The sequence below is a fragment of the Aquarana catesbeiana genome, linkage group LG03 (assembly GCF_042186555.1).
Source record: "Aquarana catesbeiana isolate 2022-GZ linkage group LG03, ASM4218655v1, whole genome shotgun sequence".
Lineage (NCBI taxonomy): Eukaryota > Metazoa > Chordata > Amphibia > Anura > Ranidae > Aquarana > Aquarana catesbeiana.
In genome coordinates this window covers 535560858-535573891 of record NC_133326.1, presented here as the reverse complement: position 1 = coordinate 535573891, position 13034 = coordinate 535560858, and the positions used below count along the sequence as shown (strand labels likewise).

The 13034-nt window shown below is 39.1% G+C and overlaps 1 protein-coding gene across 3 annotated transcripts; it reads right to left on the bottom strand.

The window, feature by feature from the left end:
* Positions 1-2839: 2839 nt before the first annotated feature.
* RERGL (RERG like) lies at positions 2840-10369 on the bottom strand. 3 transcript variants are annotated; one of them, XR_012243247.1, is made up of 6 exons: positions 10211-10369; positions 8741-8797; positions 5340-5413; positions 4374-4510; positions 3460-3838; positions 2840-3272 (listed from the first exon to the last, which is right to left on the bottom strand). XR_012243247.1 is itself a non-coding variant. In XM_073624083.1 (5 exons), the coding sequence occupies exons 1-5, from the start codon at positions 10260-10262 to the stop codon at positions 3562-3564; spliced, it is 597 nt and encodes a 198-aa protein (XP_073480184.1). In that variant the 5' UTR covers positions 10263-10369; the 3' UTR covers positions 2840-3561. The 3 variants fall into 3 exon arrangements, 2 of the variants coding, with proteins under 2 accessions (XP_073480184.1, XP_073480185.1); XM_073624083.1 differs by having other exon boundaries at positions 2840-3838; XM_073624084.1 differs by lacking the exon at positions 8741-8797 and having other exon boundaries at positions 2840-3838.
* Positions 10370-13034: the final 2665 nt, after the last annotated feature.

The following is a 13034-nucleotide window of genomic DNA, read 5'->3' as shown; positions in this document are numbered from 1 at the left end:
GTTTGACGGAGCTGTGTAAATCTCAGAACTAGATGGACAGAAATACAAATCCTTTTGGCAGGTAAAACCACCCCCATGAATATATTTCATCTGTGTATTTAACGGTTTGCTTGGAGTTCAGCTTTTAGACTCTGAAATGATGTAGGGTGTAAAGTTGAGCTTTATTAGATATTATTTGGATAATACTGTCCTGGCTTTTGAAATGTATGACTTATATAATGAATTTGAAGATTAAATATTTAGACTTTTACATGTTCCATTACAGCTGAAGGATGACAGATTTGCCAGTTTTTGGTATACAACATTCTAATTGCAGTCATGTGATTTCTGTCAAACTGACACTTGCTGGTGGGCTCCAGGATGTCGCCTAGTGGTGACGGTAAGTCTGGAGGTAACATATTAACCACTTCCAGACCACCGCATGCCGATATACGTCCTTAATTTGAAGGGGGATATCGTTGTTATGGCAGCAGATAGCTGCCATAACCCCGGTATCCTCTTGTTCTGCCGACGGCCTGGTTTCCGATAATAGTGGTCTCATGCGGCGGATTCACCGCACGATCACTTTTATCGGCAGCGGGAGAGGGGCTCCCCTCCCGTCTTGCTCCGGTGCCCTCTGCCGCTTACCGGAGCCGTCAGCAGCGGCGGAGACGATCGGATCTTCACCCTTGCTGGGCATGGAGACGAGTGAGGGGAATATGGCCCCCACCCATCTCCATAACAATGCAGGGTGGAAGCAACATCATAACGTCACTTCATAGCTCTTAAAGAGCCTCTTATTTTTTTTTTTTTTTTATTGACAATTTTTTTTTAATTGAATTTAAGTGTAAATGTGAGATCTGAGGTCTTTTTGACCCCAGATCTCATATTTAAGAGGTCCTGTCATGCTTTTTTCTATTACAAGGGATGTTTACATTTCTTGTAATAGGAATAAAAATGACACATTTTTTTTTTAAACAGTGTAAAAATACAAAATATAAGGTAAAATAAATAAGAAAAAAAAAAATAAATTTTTAAACGTGCCCCATCCCACCCAGCTCGCATGCAGAAGCGCACGCATACTTGAGTAGCGCCCGCATATGAAAATGGTGTTCAAACCACACATGTGAGGTATCGCCACGATCTGTAGAGCGAGAGCAATAATTCTAGCCCTAGATCTTCTCTGTAACTTAAAACATGCAACCTGTAGAATTTTTTAAACGTCACCTATGGAGATTTTTAAGGGTAAAAGTTTGTCGCCATTCCACGAGCGGGCATAATTTTGAAGCGTGACATGTTGGGTATCAATTTACTCGGCGTAACATTATCTTTCACAATATAAAAAAAAATTGGGCTAACTTTACTGTTGTCTTATTTTTTAATTTAAAAAATTGTATTTTTTCCCAAAAGAGTGTGCTTGTAAAACCGCTGCGCAAATATGATGTGACAAAAAGTATTGCAACGACCACCATTTTATTCTCTAGGGTGTTAGAAAAAAAAAGTATAATGTTTGAGGGTTCTAAGTAATGTTCTAGCAAAAAAAAAAAAACTGTTTTTAACTTGTAAACAACACATCTCAAAAAGAGGCTCGGTCCTTAAGTGGTTAATTCAGGTAGACTTAATGTCTGTGCTGCCGCTAATGGTATACTGTCTGCCCTTAGTCTAAAGGGAAGCTCCTACATTTAAGCTAACCTCCACCAAAAACTGGTTTTAGGGAAGAGGGCTAGGATTATCATAAATTCTTACTTTAAATGTTAGTGTTTCAGCTTTACTGATAAGGTCCATATAAAATTCCTCCATCTCCTCCCCACCGACTATACTTGGAATCATTAGACAGGCGATATGTGCAAGTAAAGGATAAAGAGCAAATCGATGGAGCATTTTCACATCAGGGATGCAAAAGGTAATCGTAAATGTAAATGTCTTACCCTCCAAAGTTTTCAGTAGAGGTTTTCTTTGATATTAAAAAAAGGACAAAGTGTATTTTTGCTGTGTATAATATGCCATAAGGGTCGACCACGTGCCGACCAGCCACCGTCATTATACGGTGGCAGGTCGGCTCTTTCCCACAAATCGCCGTAGCTGTACATCGGCTCCTTTAAGAGCCATAGCAGGCATGCCAGCTGCACGGCGGAGGGGACCCAATGCACCTCCCAAGGAACACAGTTAACCTCTTGATCGCCCCCTAGTGTTAACCCCTTCCCTGCCAGTGACATTTACACAGTAATCAGTGCATTTTTATAGCACTGATTGCTGTATAAATGTCACTGGTCCCAAAAAAGTGTCAAAACTGTCTGAACGGTTTGCCACAGTGTCGCAGTCCTGCTAAAGATCGCTGCCATCACTAGTAAAAAATAAATAAATAACTAAAAATGCCATAAATCTATTCCCTATTTTGTAGACGCTATAACTTTATAACGCTTATTGCAATTTTTTTTACCAAAATATGTAGAAGAATACTAAACTGATGAAGAAATTTGTTTTTTTTTTACATTTTTTGGGGGATATTTATTATAGCAAAAAGTAAAAAATATAATTTTTTTTTTTTTCAAAATTGTCGCTCTTTTTTTGTTTATAGCGCAAAAAATAAAAAACGCAGAGGTGATCAAATACCACCAAAAGAAAGCTCTATTTGTGGGAAAAAACGGACATCAATTTTGTTTGGGTACAGTGTTGCACTTTACAGTTAAAGCGATGTAGTGCTGTATCACAAAAAATGGCCTGGTCTTTAAGATGAAAAATCTTCCGGTCTGTAAGTGGACTAATTAGGTGACTTCTAAAGGCAATTGGTTCCATTAGATTTTAGTTAGGGGTATCAGAGTAAAGGGGACTGAATAAAAATGCATGACACACTTTTCAGATGTTTATTTGTTAAAATTTTGAAAACCATTTATCATTATCCTTTCACTTCACAATTATGTGCTTCTTTGTGTTGGTCTATCACATAAAATCCCAATAAAATACGTTTACGTTTTTGGTTGTAACATGACAAAATGTGGAAAATCTTATACATATACAGTACACATATATATATAGATATATGGATATATCTATATATATATAGATATATCTATATATATATAGATATGTATACACACAAAAAAATTCAAGCCAATGTGAGTATAACAGGAAAAAGAAGGCCCATCACCCCCTGACATGGGGACATCTTCTGGGATCTGATAGGACGCAGACAGGGTGTATATTCCTTTATGTATATTATTCAGGTCATCTCTGTACATTTACTGCAGCTTTGTGTGTTTAGTATCTTGGCATTTTTGGGTGTGAAGTTGTTACTGTGGGTAAAAAGACATATTATGTGGTTATTGTAAACACAGTATTGATTTCATTTGTTTTGTTTTTTTATTCTATAAGTTTTCATTTTTGAGGATGAACCTTCATACTGTCTCATTTGAAGGTTGTGTAAATAGTGACTTTTTTTCCATGAATGTTATTTATAATATCTGCAGGATTTATAATCACCTATATAATTAGGTCCTTCTATCTGTGCAAAGTCAGGGGAGGTATAGGAGGGTGGAGCAATAATCAATATTGTTTTCTACTATTAAATGACATGAAAACTGCTCAGACGGATTTGCGCCTCTTCCCGAAGACGTTGCTGATCAGTTTGGCCATGGAGCCACTTGGCCGCCTCTTATCTTTTATTTTGTTCTGTAAGATGATATTTCTGACGATGGTGGTAAACATGTCATTGACCTCCTGGCATTGTTCAGCTGCAGAGAGTTCATAATAGTGACAGCGATGCTCCAAGGCCACCTTCTGCGCTTCCTCTTGTGGCACCTCCCGCATGTGGCACAGGTCCTGCTTGTTACCAATTAAGAAGAGCCCTGCCTCTGTGTCTCTGCAATGGCAAACATGACAATATCAGAGAAACCACATTATGGTGGAGAGACCCCATGCACTGACAGCACAACCCAAGACATTTACAGATAAAAGGCTTTGTAAATATTGTGTCCAGACATATATTGTGAAGGCCTTATAACAGCCATATACATTTGGACTCACTATGTGGGCCCATATATGGGCTTATTTAAAGGGAATTTGTCATCTTCTCAGGTATACATGAAGATTTGGTCAGCTTAAAGCTGAGCTCCAGCCAGATATAAAACTATGGTGATAAAACGGCATTATAAGTGTAATGACAAAACATAACAAAACAAGAATGATCATTAGAGGCGAGTGGCAGAATTGGTTAGCACACTGAGGAATCACTATTGTCAGCATCACTCAGAAAAATAATTTTGGATAAGAAAACAAATTGATTGCTGGAGTTTGCTCATTAACATTCCTGGTGCTCAGTATTTGCCTCAACAATCTGAATGACATCCAGATAGACTCTGATCAGGCAATAGTTTCTTGTCCCACTTTCTCATTACCTCCTACACATTCTGACATTGGCCTCGCGTAGGCTGCAGATTATAGTCTTGGCGAAGACAAAGGACGATCTTCGGCTGATGTCATACACAATCAAGAAACCGTCTGCCCGGCTCAGTTCTTTGCTCATCGACAGCTTCTTTTTATTCACATGAAATGACAGACCGGAATGAACTACTATTCTGCATCATGGTAATGTATTTTCAAGAACAAGCAGGAAACTAACCCCATAGCTCCCAACTGACCCTGATTTCAAGGGACTGTCCCTGATTTGGAACATGTCCCTTTTTCCTCTTCATTTGTCCCTCATTTTGGTCTGATCTGTATAGTTGTATATAAAATACACTATTTATCTTTTCTAGTTCTAAACCATTCCTTCAATTTCTAAATTGCTGCATTTGTACATTTCAAAAGCCAGTATAAAGGAATAGTAGTGGTAAAAACAAATCTTGTTTTTTTTTCTTTTTTTTTGGATATAATACTCCTCTAAGGGGGCATGGCAGAGAGTGTGTCCTATGCCTACATACTTTTGCTACTAGGTGTCCCTCGTTCCCATCTCAAAAAGTTGGGAGGTATGTGACCCTGATACCTTTATCTGTATCTATTGTTTCCAGTTTTGATTCCTACCTCTGACCCTGGTCAGCAACAGAGTTTAAAACCGATCCTGCTTGCCACATGCATCCCGTTAGTGTGATACTGTGGTGATGTCATCATCCCTGTCTGAGCATGTGACGAGTTAGTGACAGCTTGTAGTGAACACTATTAAAGTAGTGAATGCACTGTGATTGTAATTTACATTGAGTCTAAACTTACAAGAACAAAGAGACTGTACGACAGTGAAAGGAGACCCCAGTACACAATGTGAGAAGCACTGTCACTGATAAAAATGTACACAAGTGCTCCACAAAGCTCTTACATAGTGGTTGTATCTAATGACACAGATGTGTTTGGATGTCTCTCTATATTACCTGTGAGCATGGGTCATATATCTCCAGGCCGGTCAGCCTCCCATCCACATTCATCTGTTTGGTGTACACACATTCTGAAACAAAACCAGATGATCACAATCTAGATACACCCTGCTACGTCGAGGAAATTATTGATTATGATAAGATGCAGTCTAAATCCAGAGCAATGCCTATACAGATTGCGATTCACTTGACTCTAATACTTATCCTAAGTGTAACACTAATACTTCTCATCCTAACTCTGACCCTATTCCCGATCCTAATACTTGACTCAAACTTTAATACTTAGCTCCTTTACTCTGACCCTATTCCAGATCCTAATAGTTATCCTGTGCCAAACCTATATCTATTATCCTAATTCTGAAAAACACACACAGGAGGGCGCAAACACCTTGTGCATTACCATTGATACATTTATCAAGATAAATAGATTCTCACAAGTGGATAAAAACAATGAGCATGATTCACACAAGCTTCAAATGAACGTGGTGTGCTCGTCATGGGACCAAAACTAATAGGATTGCTAACGTGTTTTTCGGGGCACAGACCCCTTTATTCAGAGCTGATCATGCTCATTTTTTATTCACCTGTGAGTATCCATTTATCTTGCATTTTGAAATAGATTTTGCAGTGTTTTGAAGATTTCCCAGTCTGAGAAGGGCTGCACCTTAGAGAGGCATTGCACATTGAAGCACTGTGAAAGTGAGAACCCCTGGATTTAGCGCTGGAGTGTTTTATGGAGTGCATCCTAATTCCGACCCTATTTCTGATCTTAATGCTTATCCCTGAGCCTAACAATTATTATCCTAACTCTAACCCTATTGCTGATTTTATTCATCTTGACTCTGACCCTATTCCTGATCATAATACTTATCTTGAGTCTAATACTTATCTTTACTTTGACCCTATTCTGGATCTTAATACTTATCCAGTGCCTAACTCATACTGTATGTATCCTAATTCTGACCCTATTCCGGATCTTAATACTTATCCTGTGCCTAACTCATACTGTATGTATCCTAATTCTGACCCTATTCCAGGTCTTAATACTTATCCTGTGCCTAACTCATACTGTATGTATCCTAATTCTGACCCTATTCCTGATCGTAATAGTTATCCCTGAGCCTAACAGTTATTATCCTAAATCTAACCCTATTCCTGATCCTATTTATCTTAACATTGAACCTATTCCCGATCATAATACTGATTGTGAGCCTAACCATAACGTTTATCATCCTAACTCTGACCCTGTTCCTGATCCTTATACTTATCATCCTAACTCTGACCCTACTCCAAATACTTATCCTAAAACTAACTTTAACCCTATTCACCCTAACCATTCCTCTCAGGTTCCATTACCTTCTTTGCCTCTGCTGGGGAGTTTTTATCTCATCTCATTTAAAATTTGCATCTTTCATTAATATAATGTGAGGAGTAATCTTCCCAACGAGGAAACAAACAATAATTAATATTAATAGGGGTGTGATCCCTTTCCTCTCTCCACCCAAACCTGAAAATGCGGAAGAGTTACCTTCAAGTAAATTTGCTCTCAGTTTATTTCTATTTATGTGTATATAATAATGTGTCATGCTAAATTAAATTTAAAAAAATCCTCCTAATATGTAAGTGAATGTGCATCAAATATAACTGAAGTGCGATAAAATAACATACTTCCAAATGCAAGATGTGAATAAATATGCATTAATAACAAATAAATAAATACATTTAATTAGTTAAAAGTGCACAGTGATGAAGAGTTACTAAATTCATCAAATACAGAGTGTATGGTGCATAGCTCATAAATCAGACCTGTGGAATACTCATAACATAAAATTGTAATTACAAAAAAATTATTATAATATATATATAGTCCCTGCTATATAAGTGTGTGGAAACAATGCTCTGTGATCTTTATAGTTACTTTGTAGCTTTGTATAATAACAATTTCATTGTAACCACCACCATTCCCTTGTGAACACACTCTCACCTTCCAGGCTGGCCCTTAAATTATAAATGTTCCGAACAAAGCGTGGTTCCCAGCTTGAAGGGAAGAGGCTAACAAAATATCAATCACCTCCAATACCTTCTTTTCTGAAGTGATTTTTATGTTGCTGTCATGAAAAATGTAAGGCTGGTTTATGAACTATGCACTTTGTATATGATGAATTTATTAAATGTTGTTTATTTATTCGCCGTGCACTGTTGACCAATTTAATGTATGTATTTATTTGTTTATAATGCATATTTATTCACATGTTCTGTTTAGAAATATACTATTTATTTGGTTGCACTTGGTGACAAATAACTGACACCTGGTTGTGTCAGTTATATCTGACACACATTAATTTATAAGAAAGTTTTATTTTTTATTTATTTTTTCTGTGGCACATTATTATAATATTTTTAGATGATTTACATCATTGTGGTGCTAGCGACTCAATTGTGTAGAAGTGATATTGGTTTGAAAATAGGAAGAGATAGCCTGGCCGCCGCACACCTTCCCCGGCCTAAGTCGTTAGCAGGTAAAAGCAGCCTCAGCTCGATTTACTTGGACCACAACTCCAACATGTTTTGCACCGTGGGTGAATCAAGCAGAGGCTGCTTTTACCTGCTAACCACTCAGGCTGGGTGAGGTATGCAGCGGCCAGGCTATCTCTTGCTATTTTTGCAGTATGCTTTGGGTCTGGACGCACCTTTCCTCAGCCTGCACCCTCACTATCCAGCCAGTGGCATACAACTCCTCAGACCTTGACAGCCTGAGTGGGATCCTTAAGCATTTATCATGGATATTGGTGTGATCAGTGCTCACAGCCATTGGCTGCAAGCGCTGATTGGATTGCTTATTTTCCAGCATGCCTGTTCAATAAAGGCTGGTGGTTAGACCAGCTTCTGCTGGAGAGGCTGCTGTACACATGGGCCAAATGTCACCCAGTTTCTGCTGAACCAGCCAATATTTGGCCCTTTGTGTACCAGCCTTAACCCTAATCCTTATCCTAAACCTAATCCCTAATTTTGGCCCTTACTATTAAGTTAATCCTAAACTTTACTAACCCTAACCTTGAACCATATCATAAACCTAACACTAATCCTTTCAAGGACTGTAACCTAATTCTGGCCCAAAATACTGATCTTAATCCCAACTTGATTCTTATTATAACTCTAATCCTGAAGCTAATACTGACCATAACGTAAACCAAAAACTTTATAATAAACCTAACACTTATTTTATCCCAACTCTAATCCTAGCCCAACCTTAACCCTAATCCTACCTTAACCTTAACCCTTACCAAACTCCAAAGCTAACCCTGACCCTAGTCCTAGCTAAGTCTTAATACTTTGGGTATTTTAAATAAAATTCATCCTCCACCAATAAGAAGAAGGGTGTCAGTTGTCTCTCTTACCAGAGTTTGAGGCATATTCGCTGATGTACCTTCCGGTGAGGAAACGAACAATGAGAGCTGAATATAAATTGACAAAAAGAAAATGAACCTGCAGCTGACAAATAATGATAATCAAGCAAAGCCATATTTATGTCCCATGTTCTGTGTGTGTATAGACCTGTCTGATGAGATTCACAGGAGAACATCTAAGATATCATGGGTACTGTTTATAAAGAAGTTTCTCTACCTCTGATGGTGACACTTTTCTGCTAGCTGTTTTGCTTTTTTGTGTGTGTATGTAATTAATCATGGAGCATTTTGGAACCTAATACCGTGACCACAGGACATTTAGCACTTTTTAGGGTTTGACACTTTATAGGTTTAACATTGGTAAGGGGTGCAACCTTGAACAAGGATATTTTACAATCTTACTTTGGTTCAGCTTGGACCAATGTAACTATGCATATACCATTCCTGTGGGAAATCATTGTAGTAGACACCTCTATTACAGTGATTTCCACTAGTTTCTGGGTACTGTGCCAAGAGTTTGGACATTACTTGAAGATTCATGGTGTACTGGCAAATATGTACGCGGGTACTGTGCCAAGCAGCTGTCCTGCTGCATTCTAAACACAGGAGGTTGGCCGCTGAGCGCAAGCACCATTTAGAGTTCATTTTGCATTTTCTCAATAAATGTAAAGTGTTCTCTGGATAAGGTGGAGATGCTTGGTGGTGACATAACGATCTCCACCTCATCCTCTTCTGGGACCTGGATGCTAGTAGAGATCCTTGTAGTAGGGGTGCCTGCTACAGTGATTTCCAACTTCTAGAGGGAATCACAAGTACGGTATATGCATAGTTACATTGGTCCAAGCTAAATCAATGAAATTATGCAAAAATATCCATGATGATAGTTCCTTTTTTTGTGCAGTAGCCCTATATATAAGCAGATATTATGAGTTGGTCTGCGCAGAAAATTAGTGGGAAATATTTGACTGGCTGCCATTGCTCCTTCAAAATCCTTGAGTATTTCCCAAGGTGACCAATGAATACAAGCATATATTAGGAGTTGGTCTGCGCAGAAAATTAGTGGGAAATATTTGACTGGCTGCCATTTCTCCTTCAAAATCCTTGAGTATTTCCCAAGGTGACCAATGAGATCTTTCGTTTCACTTGTAAATCTGTGCTGGAACCTAAATATCTGCTCACAGTTATCTTTAGTTTTGTGTACAACTGTGTCACAAAATAAACACACAGCACGATCAAAGTAAAAATGATCTATTCTTCCTAACACTGTGATTATTTGACATGTTGAATCTTGCTTCTCAATCACTTGTAAGAAAGAACCTGATTGGCTGCTATAGATAACAAAGAAAGTTCATCTTTCAGACATCTTCATAACTAAGAGACGGGTGAAAAAAAGCACCAAATCCTTCCTGACATGACCCCTTGCATTTCTCTATTTCTATAAAAAAATATTTAGGAAGTTACCAGATTTTCCAGCTCCAGGGCTGCCCAGGACGATCAGTTTAATGTCGCTCATGTTTTCATCGTTTTCCCCCTCTCAATGGTCAGCAGATCTCCAGACTGGATGTCTGATGATCCCCCCTCACATCACATTCTGACTTTGTGGAATCTTTGTAGCTGGAGATGTATAAATAGCGGCAATGACATCACTATGCTGTCCGAGGAGCCTTCTGAATCTCCCAAATCTCCTTCAGGAATTCTACACATCTCAGAACCGGGCACCTTCCACTATTTATTACAGAGTATTCAGACTGTACACAAAAGGAGATATTCCTATAAATTGAAATGTTTCTACAGCTACCGTAACACAAAGGGGGAGATTTACTAAAACTAATGCACTCAGAATCTGGTACAGCTGTGCATGGTAGCCAATCAGCTTCTAACTTCAGCTTGTTCACTTAAGCTTTGGCACTAAAACCTGGAAGCTGATTGGTTTCTATGCAGAGCTGCACCAGATTTTGCACACTTGGGTTTTAGTAAAACAACCCCAAATCCTCTATAGTCATTATTACAAATACAAAATTAATTAACATCTGTTGTTTAATACATGTGAGAATATGATATTGAGGTACCCCTTACAGTTGAAGTAAACCTCAGTCCTGTAATTGTACCTATAGGTAAGCCCCTAATAAGGCTTAGCAATTGGTACTGTAAATATCTCCTAAACGTGCTCCGTTTAGGATATATTTATATGCAGCTGATGACGTCATCGGCGCATGCGCTCTGAAGGAACGGCCACCCGGGCCGTTCCTTCAGATTCCTGTGCCATAAGTGACAGCATGTGCGGGAGTGACGTCATCGCAGCTCCGGCCAGTCACACAGTCGGAGTCCGCAGATCCGAAAGGAAGATGGGTGAAGATGGAAGCTACCTCCAGTGAGATCGCATCCCTGGAGGCTTCGTTTTCAGGTAAGTTTCACATAATGTGCTAGTATGCAATGCATACTAGCACATTATGCCTTTACCTAGCAGGTCTGAAAAAAGAACCCAGCGGTTTACAACCGCTTTAAGGAGCTGCTGAGTATTAATGAGCCCTCCTAGCTTGTCTAGCAGTAGCAATAACCTGTCTAGGGGTAACAATAAATAGCCCAAACAGCCATTGTATAGAGGCATACAAGAAACATCACCATACTTTGCATCACTTTACATTGTAGATGTTAAACAGATGCAGTTGCCTGTAGAAATATTACCAGGAACTCAATCTGCAAAAGAAAAGAAAAAAATAAAACTACATTCACACGACAAAGCCTCATGGGAGAGTGATGCTTCTTCCCAATAACTTATGGGGAACATAAACATGTTACATAAACTTTGACTTTCAAAAAAAAAAAGAAATCTCTTTTTTGAAGTCTGAAGTCCACCCTCACTTTCCATTACTTTATCACCACCTAGTGGCAGAAAAACATGTAACACCTAGACCTCTTTTATTCAGAGATCCACTATTACCAAACTGTAGTAAAAGGCTGACTATAAGCCCTCAAAGAGCTTTCTAGGGACACAGCCAAACTCACACCCACTGAAAGAAACAAAAATATTTTGTACTCCCAACCGTAACTTAGGAAATACCTGGCCATTCACATTTTTCTTACTGTCTTTGTAAACCCAAAGTCCAGTGGGCCCATTCTTAGCTCCAGGGCCCCAACTCTTTCTCTTTGTTGGCTTTGTATTACCAAAGTACAGCAGGCTCTTCCTTAGATTCAAACAACTTAAACATAGATTCAAAGACAACCCAGAACAAATGGTTGGTGAAACAACACAATGGGGTTTATTTACTAAAACTGGAGAGTGCAGAATCTGGTGCAGCTGTGCATGGCAGCCAAGCTTTTGCATGCTCCAGTTTTAGTAAATCTCCCCCAGTGTTTTATCTCAGGCAAATCACCACTCTGTTGGGGTTGACACAACTGTTTATCTCCAAACCACCTATGTAACTTTGGGATTCCTAAGTACTCTCGAACAGTCGAGTAATACCAATCAGTTCTCTGCTTTAATTATCGCCTTCATTATTCTCTTAGCCACATAACGGTATACCAATCCATATTCTTGTGCCACTTCTTTAATCCCTACCCTCTGCAATCTAGCTCATTTGGACAGTGCTTTTGGGTGTCAAACCCAGGGAGAACACAGGAGTTCATTCAGTAGCTTGAGGAGTTACAGGCACCTCAACCTTTTAATGTCCAGCAGGGGGCAGCGGTGGTAAAGGAACTACCAGTGCTGTGCTCAATTGTGGCAGGGAATATTACACTCTCAACCCACAAAAGACACTGACAGGTTGATTTACTAAGGAAAATAGACTGTGCATTTATGCAAGTGCAGTTTCACTCTGTAAGTGCCGTTACTCCAGAGCTTAGTAAATGAGGAAGAGATCTGATCACTTCCATCATCCAGTCATGTACCAGCAAAAATGCTTTTTTTTAATTTTCCTTGCATGTGATTGGGTGTCCTTTGTAAATGAAGCTTTACCTCATTTACTTAGCTCTGGAGCAACTGCACTTGTAAAAGTGTACAGTCTATTTGCCTTTAGTAAATCAACCCCTGAGTCTTATGGTTCTGTCACGATCTGATTGAACAATGGAATCAGTCTCTATATATAGTTCCTCAGCAGGCACTAACTGCAACTTAATGAAAGTAGCCTCATCACTATCAACTTCTCCCATCACTACGGTAGGCTTACTGGTTTCTGGCTGTCTTGTAATTAGTCCAGAACAGTCCAGTCTGGATCTGGCACTAATGAGGGCACTGCCTCTACCATCGCTCAGGGCAGCTGATTAGAAACTAGATATAAAGAAAGGC

What these genes read in the sequence shown, in the direction of transcription:
- RERGL (XM_073624083.1), bottom strand. Translation starts at nt 10,262, where the DNA reads ATGAGCGACATTAAACTGATCGTCCTGGGCAGCCCTGGAGCTGGAAAA. An exon ending in TATATGACCCATGCTCACAG is followed by an intron (nt 4,511 to 5,339) that starts GTAATATAGAGA and finishes GTGAATAAAAAG; the next exon opens with AAGCTGTCGATGAGCAAAGA. An exon ending in AATGTCAGAATGTGTAGGAG is followed by an intron (nt 3,839 to 4,373) that starts GTAATGAGAAAG and finishes TTGCCATTGCAG; the next exon opens with AGACACAGAGGCAGGGCTCT.